Source organism: Fundulus heteroclitus, chromosome 8 (assembly GCF_011125445.2).
Source record: "Fundulus heteroclitus isolate FHET01 chromosome 8, MU-UCD_Fhet_4.1, whole genome shotgun sequence".
In the NCBI taxonomy this organism is placed as follows: domain Eukaryota; kingdom Metazoa; phylum Chordata; class Actinopteri; order Cyprinodontiformes; family Fundulidae; genus Fundulus; species Fundulus heteroclitus.
In genome coordinates, this window is record NC_046368.1 from 32867113 (window position 1) to 32880299 (window position 13187).

At 40.3% G+C, this 13187-nt stretch overlaps 1 protein-coding gene across 1 annotated transcript; it reads right to left on the reverse strand.

The window, feature by feature from the left end:
* Positions 1–133: 133 nt before the first annotated feature.
* pla2g3 (phospholipase A2 group III) lies at positions 134–12961 on the reverse strand (the record flags this gene model as incomplete). Its single annotated transcript, XM_036140728.1, has 7 exons — positions 134–2053; positions 4634–4744; positions 6185–6314; positions 6414–6775; positions 8902–9036; positions 9143–9275; positions 12247–12961. Coding segments are annotated over 7 exons (1845 nt in total), but the record flags the coding sequence as incomplete, so codon positions are not given.
* Positions 12962–13187: the final 226 nt, after the last annotated feature.

Sequence of the window (13187 nt, forward strand, 5' to 3'; positions counted from 1 at the left end):
ATAGAATAGAAAGAATGTGATTTCTTTGTTACTGTTAGTTTTCACTCTGGTAGCTTTTAGTTCTCTTCACAAAGCAGAGAGCAGATTTTCTGCACTGATTAACTAAAAGAAGCAGAATGAGATTATTATTATTATTTCCATAATTCTCAACTTTAATGAAATTTTCTTATGTACAGGCATTTACAAATTCTTTCCACAGTTTAGTGCAATACCTAAAACAAAATTTACAAAGGTTAACACAAAATACTTAACATACAAATACTTCAACATTGACTTAGGAGCTGGTCAACAGACTTTTAAAAGTCCACACACCAATTTTTGTTATGTAAAAAAAGTCCATGATAGATAATTTCTAAACCGTTTCTCATATAATGTGGCATTTATCCTGTACAGTTCCACAGGTGATGAGGGATAGTAGTTTTTAAAAAGCTGCAAAGATCTGGTTGCATAAATGTGGGCACCTTTTAAACTAATATTTTGTTGAAGCACTTTTTGATTCAGTTTCAGCTGTCCTTGCAGGATTTGTCTGACATCTGCATTCTTTAGTTGAAGCCATAGTGTCCCTGAAAGGTTACAAAGGATAAAAACTATGTTTTGTAGCTTCTAAACAAAATAGAATTGTAGCAAAACGAAATGATCCAGGAGAAGGTTGCAAAAAAATCCACAGTGTTATAAATGAACCATGGCAGGGTGATGCAAATCACCAGCAGCTCAGGAAAATATGGGAGAAGAGGAACATTAGAAAAACTGGTCAGGGAGGCTGTCAAGAGGAGTTTCCAACAAGTACTGATTGTGTTCTACATGTGAAAAAAAAACAAAACGTGTGTATTCTTGATACGTCTGCAAAGCGGAGCAGGCAAATATTGCTAAGTGAAGATCTGGGACACGGATAGAGTCCGACCATAGAAGACTGGATGCTGAAACTGAACCACAAGTTGTTTCAACAAAGTATTAATGTGAGAGTGTGCACACTTAATCAAGCAAGTTTTTGCATTGTGTTTTTTTCCATTTTATAGATGTGTTTGTTTTTCAGTTCACTTTTTTCACAGATGTGGAAACAAATCTGAAATGAATGTTTTTTTTTTCCCCCTGACAACGCGTGGTATCGTAACAAGAATTTCTACACTTTTAGGAGACGCTGTAAATTCGTCACATTTTCAGACCAACTCTGAACAGTCAGAGACATCAGAACTGAAGGATATGACCACATTATATGAAGTACAGTGTTTAAAAAAGAGCCACCTTTAGGTGCCATTTTCATCTCGCTGATCATTTCGGTAATCTTGCTGTTTTGATGCAGGAAAAGCCCACTGATGTCCCCATGTCAGCTACATTTTCCTGAAGTCAAAGCTTTACCTTCTCTTCAGGACAGAAATGCATTTCATAGATTCAAGGAAGAGTTTGGCCTAAACCAAGTTCCAGAGTTTCTCAAAGGTTGATAAAATAAATATAAAATAGTGCAATAGTTAAGAGGTTTTCAGTACTTGATAAAACATTAGACATTGTGAAATAAATATCTGCCAGTTGTCATATTAGGAATGTTGGAAAAGCAATTTTCAAACAGAACCTTTATCATGAAAAAACTTTTTATCCTGGAGCAAAATGTTCCCTTCTAATTTTATTTCAATTTATTTACTTTGTCTAATTCAAAAGAAAATAACTCCTGTGCTACTGAAGAAAAAGCAGGTGAAATAGTTGGCATTTGCTCTTTGACATTATCTGTTTACTGCTTTATTTCACAATGTCATTGATCTGTTCCTTAATGGACACTTTGCCTCCCTGTTACAGTCCCATTCAGTTGACCTCTGGTTCTGTGTTATCTGGTTGCTGTGCGTTTTGGACTTGGTTGTTGGCCTTTTTCACTGGTTTGGATCGAGTCATCTTCAGACACATCTTGTAAAGTCTCACACGTCTGTCTTTTCTCTTTGCTTTCTTCATCCCCGGCCTCCTGACCTTCGTTGTCACTGCCTGTAGATGGCGCTGCTCCTCCACTTCTGCAACGCTCCTTTGATCCAATGGAGGAACTTCTGCTTTCACCACAACCGCAGTGCAGCTGTTGACGGAAGCAGAAATAAAGATGGTTTTATAAGTGTGCTTAACTGGACCATCATCTGTATCTCTTTAACCTTCCTGTTTCATATGACAGCTGCAGACAAATGGTGACCCTTTGTAGATTCACGTTGAACAATCAAAACACAAGTTTTAAAAACCCTGTGACACTACGTAAATCCTTTTAGGGAAGGCTTTAGCGAACTGAAGAATTTATATTGTCAGTATTCAGCCAGCTTACGTTCTCTCTGGTTTAAAAAACAGATTTTGAAAATTACATTTCCACAAAAGTGCCATTTTCTACATTGCCGTAAAAAACTCAGAACAGGATTAAAGGGAATCTAGGGAATTAGCTCAACTTTTAAAGAGGATTTTTAACACGTTTCCCTGTGGCAGCTAAACATTTAAACTCATTTAGCTTTCTATGAAGAGTCTATGCCCATTCTGGCTGAATGTTAGATTTTTATCAGATCAGCAGTCTGCTGTCATCAGTGGCAGTTCTTGCATTAAAGGAGTCATCACCTTCAAATTTGACTTTTTCATGTTAAAACTTGTGTGTTTGTATTGGGCCTCAGCTAAAACCTTCTAGAAAATCAGGAGTGTGAAAGTGACTTGGCTTTTTTTGCGTGGGCTCTTTGTACAAACCAGAAAAACCCACAAGAGCACACTATGCATAAAGCGAAGTTTTGGTGCTCCTAGATTTACGTCACTCGTGGAAGGATGCTAACATAAGCCACACCAACCAACCATCCCTGCAGTTTTCTGTCTGCTGTCACATTTTGCACCGGAGTGTTTCATTAACTTGGGACAATACCAGGTGAAGATGGCATCAAGCCTGTGTTTGGAGTTTGTTTGATTCCAACAAACAGGGACTCATCCACAGTGCAGTGGATGAGTCCCTGCACTGTGGATGATGCAGGAAAAGCCCACAGATGCTTTTCCTGCAACAGCACAGTAAAAGTGCTGTTCCTTGTGTAACCTTTTTCTGGATTTCTCTCTTCTCTGCTCGCTTTGCAAGTGCAGAGCTTTTATTACGGCTAGCTGCTGTGTGTGTGTGTGTGTGTGTGTGTGTGTGTGTGTGTGTGTGTGTGTGTGTGTGTGTGAGTGAGAGAGAGAGAGAAAGAGAGAGAGAGACACACTCATGGCAGCATGAAAGCGCATGTGCCATGGTTCTTGCACATACCCTGACGAGGAATAAAATGGGTATGAAAAAGGGTCAGAATGAACTCTATTTTAAAAAGAATTCCTGAAAATGAGTAAAGATGAATTTAAAGATGTTTTCAGAAGGATAGTACATGTACAATACCAGGTCATGACTCCTTTAATGGCACACTCCTTCTACTGCCTCACACACATCTAATCATACCTACCTCCCTACAACACAGCCCATTCAAAACCCTTTGACCTTTAAAAAAGCCTGTGGTTCAATACCAGTAGACAACATGGATCCCTAAATCTTCACTGACTATGGAAACTTCACACTGGACTTAAAGGACTGTGGTTCCGTGTCTCTCTACTCTACCTGCATTTTCACATAAAATGCACACTTAATTTGTTCAGAAAATAACTGTCCAAAAAAAGTCCAGTTATTTTCTCCTTAGCCCAGTAAGGGTAGATTTAATTCAATCAATCTCTGGTTAAGGGGTCTCCCTGTACATGTGTGGGTGGTCTCTGGTTACTCCGGCTTCCTCCTGGAGTCCAGAAATATGACTGTCAGGTCAATTGGTGTCTCAGAATTATCCCTAGCTATGATTTTGTGTACATGGCTGTTTGTCCTGTTTCTTTCTGTCTTATCCTGTGATGGACTGGCGACTTGTCCAGGGTGTACCCCACATCTCACCCTATGACTGTTGGAGAAAGGCACCAGCACCACCCATAACCCTGTAAGGATAAGTGATTATAGACAATGGATGGATGGATGGATGGATGGATGGATGGATGGAAGAGAGACGGACAGACGCAGCGATAGATGGCTTCATACAACAATGTGAGTGTTGTAACCAATATTTAAGATATGTCTGTGTGGTGACTCTTGAGCTTTTGATTCTAACTGCAATCCACTCCTTGTGAATCTCCCAAAACACTTAAATGGGCTTTGTTTCAAGATCGTCTTGAAGCTACTATTATTTCTGTAATTTCAGTACCTCTTTTTACCATACTTTTTCCTTCCACACAACTTTCCATTAATATGCTTGGAACAAGCACTCAGAACAGTTAACTTTTTTAATAATGAACCTTTGTGCCCCCATGGCTGTCTATGGCGACTGTCAGTACCTTATCTTAAACAAAATGCTGTAGGCTATAAAATAGCATATTTGAATTAAAAATCCTTTTCATTGTACTGATATAATACGTACATTTCCCCACCATGGTTTTTATGAGGTATTGCTGAGCCATCTCGGATCCATCTTGATACGTTATTCTTGATAGTACACTTTAAGGGCTTTTTTAACAGTACTTGGACAGCATTTTACAGGGAGGTAGTTATAGAGTTGAAGATTTCAGATGTTCTATTTTTGCCTGCTGAGTTATTTTATCACATCATACACATAATAAATAAGTATCTATTCATATAAATACTCACTTGCTGTGTGCTTTGCAGTCCTGGGGCAGGAAGCAAGATTGAGACACATGTCCAAACAGAATAGCCTGCACTTTGCTCAGTTGTCTCTGTTGAGCCACGGTGTGGAAAAGTCTAGAAGGATATATAGGCAAATGTCAGATGCCATTATACATACCAGAACAAAACCAGCGGTCCTTTAAAACAACCTGACAAACGGATAACCCTCACATGTGCCACTGTGACATTATGATGATGCCCACACACATAAAGTCCTGTCAGAGAGCCATGGTGTCTTACATAACCTGGTGAATGTTTACACAGCCTGTGGTCTAGTTTTGTATTATAAAACATCTCCCCACATCTGATTTGTCTACGCAGCTACACAAAAAACGGTGAGTGTTCTGGTATCACTGAGTCTAGGGTTGCTTAGTAAAAGAAAGGCTCAATAAAATTAGAGACTGCACATGTGTCCCTATTATATTATAAATATATACTGAGACTGCACTGCACTTATACCCTTCAAACCTTTTTGTAATCTTACAACCACAAAAATCAGTATATTTTATTGGACACTGTCCACCTAAGCTGAAAGGCAGGGCAAGGAGAGCTATTATAACTATTAGTCTAACACAGGGGTCACCAACCTTTTTGAAACTGAGAGCTGCTTCATTGGTGTGTCAAATGAAGGGCTACCTTTGAACTAGAAGAGTCGGATTTCACCTTAACTTAATGTATATAAACACACCAAGCATTTCAATTATTGCACTGCAAATTAGTTTTAGTTTTTGGAGATTAAAACATTCAGTCATTAATGGCCACACATTGGTGTGTGCTTTGTTATTTATATTGTCATTTTTAAATCTATATAAATGCAAGTGTGATTAAACAGGAAGAGTACTGGAATAAAATAAAGTTTTAGATGCAGCTCACTGGTGGATTGTCCTTTTTTTTTTAGGACAGGCTTGTGGGCACAGCATGTGGTCCTCAGGGGCTACTTGGTGCCTGCGGGCACCATGTTGGTGACCCCTGGTCTAATACTTTACAAACCTTTATGGCAGGGTGGCAAGAAGAATTCCATCAAAGAAAGAAAACCATAAAAAAACTGTTTAAAGTTTGCCACGTAAGAACGGAGTAAATATGTGTAAGATGAAACCAAAATCTCACTTATTGGCCAACTAACTAAAACCCAACGTTGCATGTCATTTTTAATATGCCATCCCCAGCGTGAGACATGATGGTGACAGCATCATGCTGAGGTGGTGCTTTTCTTGAACAGAGATTGGGAAGCTCGTCAGAGTTGGTAGGAAGCTGAATGAAGCTAAAAAAGGGGCCATTGCTGGAAGGAAACCCGTTAGAGGCTGCAAAAGATTTGGGAGGTGTGAAATGTTTTGAAAACCTTTTTGAACGCTCTAGTTTGTTGTTTTTTATCACATGCAATCCTAATCAAATACACTGTTGTTTGTGATTATAACATGAGAACATGTGAAAATAGTCAGTGATATAATTTCCTCTTCAAGACACTGTATACCAACATTCTTAGGATATCTGGGATTTACCACTGGTTGAATTTACCTGGCTGTACAGTTGCAGTGATAAAGCGTCCTTAGCTCGGTGTTGTGGAGGCCATAGTTTCGCTGCTGAGGTAGAATCTTGTCCTTACACTTATCAAGTTCTTTGTATACGATGCAAGACCTCTCCTCCTCTGTGGAGGGGATACAGATTGTCAGGGGGAATATTGAGCTTCAGTAACAGATTGTGCAAAAGTAAACCGAATATGTCATTCATCTTCAGGCTTGAATACCCGTCAAATTGGAGTTCTGCTGAATCACAGGGAGGTGTTTGGAAGGTAAAAGGTTCTCCAGCTCATCTCTCCTCTCAGTCGCTGCTTCTGTAGCCGCCTCTGGTCCCTTACCATCTGGGGAGTTTGCAACATCAGCCACTGCAGTGATGGAGGGAGTGGCTGAAGATGCGGGTCCCGTGAATGTGGCAGCAGTAGTCGAGAGGAGATGTGAATCCGCTGTGTTTGTTTCCTGGAGTTCTGCAGGTGCAGTGGAGTTGATCTCGGAGCAAGAGCTGTTCACACAGCCATCTGTGGACGCCGTGGACTCCCACATCGTGGGTGGATGGACATCAGCATAGAGCGCCATTTGAGTCTTTTTACACCTGTGAGTCAGAGCAGAGGGGAAAATTACCAAATTTTCAAAAGAAAAACACAAGACGCTAATACGGCTAGCATCCACGTCTTTAGCTTTGTGACACCCATATAAAATATGCACCAGACTATCCAGTTTTGGCACCTGCAGAGTTCTAATAAGTTCATAGAATGCAATGCTTAATTTGCAAATATTGCTAAGATTCTGAGTTACACAAGTTATTCTTAGTTTTAATTTCATCAAATGATTTAAATCACATATCTCCTGTCATAGCCTCAAGAATGTAAATCCCAGATCTAATCCATTTGTCCCAAAATAAACTTTTCTTACCTATTAACAGTTTATTGTTATACTATATGAAGGATCTGCTCGATAAATATGCATTTTCCTGCATCTCAGATTTATTGCAACAATACCAGCAGTTTTCTTGCTTTAGGTGTGTTTTTTTTCTTTTGACTATGTTATTGCACCCTGATATATTCCATGTTACAATTTTAAACTGCACCATATCGCTCTTCTAATAGATTATCATACAACCATCCCTTTACATAATGCCCCACTGTGGTTGTCCCTCCTCGGTTATTATAAGTTTTCTGGAATACAGGGTTATAAGTATTACAGCTACATTTGCATGAAACACCCAGAGTTACACACTGAGGAAACCAATACAAACTTAGACACCCATTGCAACATCAGCCTACGAACATCAAATCTTCCTGTATGATTCCATCAGCTGCACCTCCGAGGCCAGCAAACTATCCATTCCAGTCGTCGTCATTAATGTTCAGTGCCTCCGATAGCAGTGTTTTCATAAGCCATCCCATTCGCGACCCTCCATTCCTTCTTTCACCCCCGCAATACATATATTTTGGCGCCGGGAGAAGCCTTCCAGCACTGTTATTTTCTCCTTCAGTATGTCATTCTGTCTCTCTAGGTCGTACAGCAACGGGGTCCTTTTTGCCTCTTTATCTTCCAACTTGGATATTCTGGACTCTGCCTCGATAATTCTGCAGCCAAGGCTTTCACTGTTTGGTTCACCGCCTCTACTCCTCTTTTGAAACCAAGACTTCGGCAGCTAGGACCTCGAGGGTATTCTTGATACCCTGCAGTTTAGTCATCACCTTTGTGACATCTTGTTGAGATGAGTCCGCCATTTTCGTTGCGTTAGCCGTCTCCTCTGTGTTTTTGTTGCATTGATTTTTAGAGGCTTTGCGGGTAAAATAATGACTTTCTACCAACAGATTTCCTTGGGGTTGTTGTTTCGCCTCTTGTATACGTACGGTTGCAGATCGTATTTATGAATATATGGGGAAAATGGCAAAGCCGGCTCGGCCAGCTTCTCCTACGCAGCCATCTTGGGCGCGTCACCACCAGAAGTCCAGCACTAAGACGGTTTTAAGACAATTGTTAAAGAACCAAACAAGTTCACATAAAAATGTAAAATATGTTGCAGAGTATCATTAAAGTAGCACCATTAGGCCCAGTCTATGCAGTTTATCTTAAAAAAAACTATTTTGAGTTGAGTTACACTTTAGGTGTAAGGTTAGATTTTTTTCAAATTGTACAGCATGTATTAATTCCAATGTTAAGCTGTGTATGTTATTTATTCCAATAACAATTATAACTTCAATCTGATTGTGACATAAAAGTAATTTTTGTGTGTTACAGTTTTACTTCGTTTGGGTTGCTAGGTTCGGGGCCGTGCTCGCTGACTGTAATGTAATAATTGGGAAGTTTTTGAAATGCTTCATTTTCCAGACAACAAAACATTTACTTATTTCCAAAAAACAGTTGGATGTTTTGATGGGGGGTTTTTTTAGGACTTTTTTTATGACTATTTCCAGAAACAGTCAAGACCCAAATGGAAGTACAAAAATGTTTAATGTTAAAAAAAGTTTTTCATAATATGTTGCCATAAAGAGACAAACTTGCTCATTGAAGAACTTTGTTTGTCTGTTCAAATATTCAAGCCAGTCCCTTGAATTGTTCTTGAAACATTTCCATCAAGAAATTGAGATCAATATCTCTGGCTACAGGCTGCAGACATATCAAAGAAGAATATTGATAAATATGGGGATTCCTTTGGATTCTAGCAAATCCACTATGCCCCAATAATCACATAAATCAAAAACTTACATTCCAAACCAGTTTCTCTCAGCACATTGAAGTCGGTGAGAAAAGGTGAAGCAGTGCATCTTCAACAGGTTGAAGAAGGTATATCCTACTACATCAGCTATACTGTCATTTGCCTCCATCAGACAGTTGTGAAACCTTGAACACAAAAAGTGTAGTGACATCATGAGAAAAGCAACAGTAAAACTGCTGGAACTAGGCCTGTCTATGATGGACCAGACTTTATTTGGGAGAGGGGGATTACTTGTTATCGCAGTCACAGTGAGACATGGTAAAGATGTTGCTGTTGAAGATGCCAAACTCAGACTGAAAAGACAGGATGGTGTGTTTGCACTGGTCATGCTCCCTGCAGCAGCTGTCTGTGTCTGAAAAAACCCCTGCAAGAGAACAAAGCATAAAGAAGAAATAAACCACAGGGGTGGTTCACAGTCTGACAGGAGATGTATTTTACTCTGAGGACATGATCCCAAATCTTCCAAAAAGCTAATTAATAAGAAAACGGTTATTTCTTTCTGCACAATTTACCTTATTCCGTTTTTTGTTTGTATTGATATGCACATTTTCTCCAAATAGACAAGCAAATGTTTTATGTAAACTGTAAATATCTTCTGGTCCAATGAAGCAATTTGGCCACATTAGTAAGATGAATGTTTGGATGAGTCAAGTTAAGGTTTTCAAACCCAAACAGACTTTACCGGCTGCAGGCTGCTACTTGAATGGATTTTTCTATATTTTATTGAAGGTGTGTATACATTATACTAAATATTAGTGAGAGATGTTGTTTAATGAAGAGGAGTATCCAGAAGTGCATGTAGGATGTCTTTGTGACCAAGATCATCACCACACAGGCAAAACATATACCCTGGATGATCAATGAGACATGCAAAATGCAGATGATCCAAAATGTAGAGTTCAAGTGTGGGGACAGAGAGGTACTCAGAACGGCCAGAGAAAGCCTGAACCATGCCATAAGAACAGCAAAGTGAGCCTATGGTCAGAAAATCCAAGGATTCTTCCACAACTCAGGAAACACCAGACGCATGTGGCAAGGCATCCACACCATCACAGAATACGAGGCCACTCCTTTACCCTGTGAGGACGACACAGACTTTCTTAACACACTCAATAATTGCTTTGGTTGGTTTGAAGCTCTCAACAACACCCCTGTGAGGAAATCCACATCTCATCCATATCTCAACTCAGAGTTGACAACTGATGTCTGGAGGACATTAAGACTCAGTGCACGGAAAGCAACGGACCCTGACTACATACTGGGACGGGTGCTCAAAGACTGTGCTGACCAGCTAGCTCACGCCCTCACAAATATTTTTAACACCTCGCTGGCCCACACTGTCGACCCATCCTGTATCAAGACTGCAATCATCATACCAGTTCCCCCCAAAAAAACACTCTGTCGCACTAAATCCGGTCATGATGCAATGCATCGATAGGACCACATCCCCTCCGAAAGAAACTAGTCCCATGAGAACTGGAACTCTTTTGTTTGAAGGCTTCTGTTTGGAGGCGCTGTTGAGATCCTGAGATTGCAGTAAGACGTATTGTGTCACATCTGGTTTTCTGTTGCTGCGGTGTTAATGTGGTTTGGTGTTCCAGACTCTCTAAATTGTATCTCTTTGCTGTGACATCTGTCTGTTTCTAACACATAAGCACATTTAAAACACATTCTCTGTTGCTGAACTTCAAGTTTGGGAACTCCTCGTGTTTCACACGGTTTGCTTTTCTCGGTGTGGTTGTTAGCCTAGCCTAGCTTTAGCCTCACAGTGGCTTCCTCCCCAATCCTTCCATCAGCTTTTCCGTCTCTGTCTAAGTCTCCCCTCTCTCCTGCTCTCTTTGTCAGATGTTTAGTTATTCCTCTGCCTCCTTTAGTGACACTGGTATGTGTAATAAATGTAGTGTTTTTGTAGCTTTGGAGGCGAGGGTGTCAGAATTAAAGACCCGGCTCCAGGTTGTTGAAAAACCAGCAGATACCCGCCCCTCAGCTAGCGCAGAGCCACAGAGATAAACTTCACGTAGCTGGATAACTAGAGCGGCTGGGTGACAATACGCAGGAAGCATATATATATATATATATATATATATATATATATATATATATATATATATATATATATATATATATATATATATATATATATACATGGCCCCTAATGGTGAGAGGGAGATTTTAAAAAAATATATTATAGTATTATAATACTTTGCACAATTTATAAATTTCTTATCAATATTTTGGGAAATGATTTTGACTTTTTTTTTTACTATTACGTGTATTTGGATTTTGATTTAGTTATTTTGAGGCCTAATCAACACAACTTCACAGAAGTTACGTTGTCATGGCCACGTCAAGCAAGCTAGTGGTCACAGAGTAAAGAGGTATCCTGCTCACGGCAGCAGACTAGTAATAGGCCATGGGCCAGAATCTGTAAGGTGACTTTTCGTATGAACTGTCAGGGGGCAACTTTCTTGCACTTGGATCAGTTGCTAAATATGGCAGTGATCTCAAAACACCAAGGTTCCCACGTTTTCACTTGCACATTAATAAGTTATAGCCGATAGAAAATATAAACTGTTGCGCTCAGGTCCAAGAGGTCACATGATTCGAGTTTTGCTGCTCAGCCAATCGTATTGGCGTATTTTCAGCCATGCGAGTTCAACCAGTTCATCATGGCTGCGCCCATAAGGTGTTGTATGTATCCGTTTCCAGACAAAGAAAGCCCAATAATACAATTTTCTGGTGCCAGTTGGCAGAGATCTTGATGGCAAGGAAAAATAAATAGCCCAGTCATACCTAGAGACAAATTTAAGAAAGACAACCCCTTTGTGAATGCAGGCTTTTCAAATCTACATTGTTATAGTGTTATTGTGAAGTTTAATTAATAGTGCATATATTCATCTGAGAACTGATGATGTCTGTGTGTTACAGACCCGGGTTGCGTGCACTGAAGTGTATATGACAATAAAGTAGTGAATCTCAATCTATTTATTTTTATTTATTGTATTTTAAATAGGCCTATAGGCTCATAGGTCTTTTGTCCAGAAACTCAAAAAAAAAAAAAAAATTCACAGCACCCCCTGTTACTTCCAGCAACCCTATATATATATATATATATATATATATATATATATATATATATATATATATATATATATATATATATATATATATATATATATATATATATATGACCCTCAAACTCCCAGGACCCGAGCTTGGGAAGTGGGAAGAGGGGTGGGTGAGACAGCAGTTTTCTGTACATATATCATCTGGATCTCTTTTGTTTGTATGCTGCATGTGTGAGGGTGCGTTTTAAGGATGAGATTATCACTTACCCAAATCTGCGTATGATGGCGCTTTGTTGCCAGAGCCGCACCACAGAGTCCCGGGGACAATAAAGCCGCGCTTTACACGCGTGTGCGTCCTGGCCTCTGACCTTTCATCTTCACCTTGATCTCCAAAGCTTCTCACGTGTCTCCCACCTCTGTGCTCCACGAGCTTTCCGAAGCCTGGAGAAGCCAGAGAGACGCATTGATCTGCGTCAAACAAAGAATCCATCTTAAAAATTGGTGCCGCATGCTTGGAAAATGCCTGCGTGCGCCCCCGGCACAGAGACAAATATCTCTGGATCAGCGCTGCGTCATCGCTCCAGGTGCACCCCAGCAGAGCGACTTCTCCAGACCAGACGCTGTGGTAGAGGCGCAGGGACGCAACGCTACTAAGCTGTGCCCCCCGGAGAAAGCTGACGTGCACTTGGTCTTTCGACGAAACTTTTGTCCAGCTGCAGTGGATGGAGGCTTGTGCGGCTGTGCAGCCCACGAGGGCTGATATTACAGTGAAAGCTAGAACAGCAGAGATGTGCGTCATAGTGGCGCATCGATGGAGCAGCGACTGGAATAAATAAGGTATTTCAATTGAACTCTGCAGCAAAGTGTTGCTTCGGTCACTGAGAGGTTTTGCATTAGTCCCCAGACTTCCGCTCGGTTTTAAATGAAGACGAAGAGGAGGACGAAGAGGGGGAGGAGGAGGAGGAGGGTTTTCCGGTGGATTAACGGTACATCCAGATCAGACACGTGACCGTGTAGCCAAACAACTCTCTCTCTGCCCCACATTTACAGGTTTAGTATCAGAGATGCATGTATCATGAGACACACAGAGACACACCCCCAAGAGTTTTTTTATCTGCAAAGTCTGACTAATATATTGATCCTGTCAAGACGCATCCCTAACATACTCTATTGATCCAAATATAGAGATTTCTGAGATTTGGTGTCCC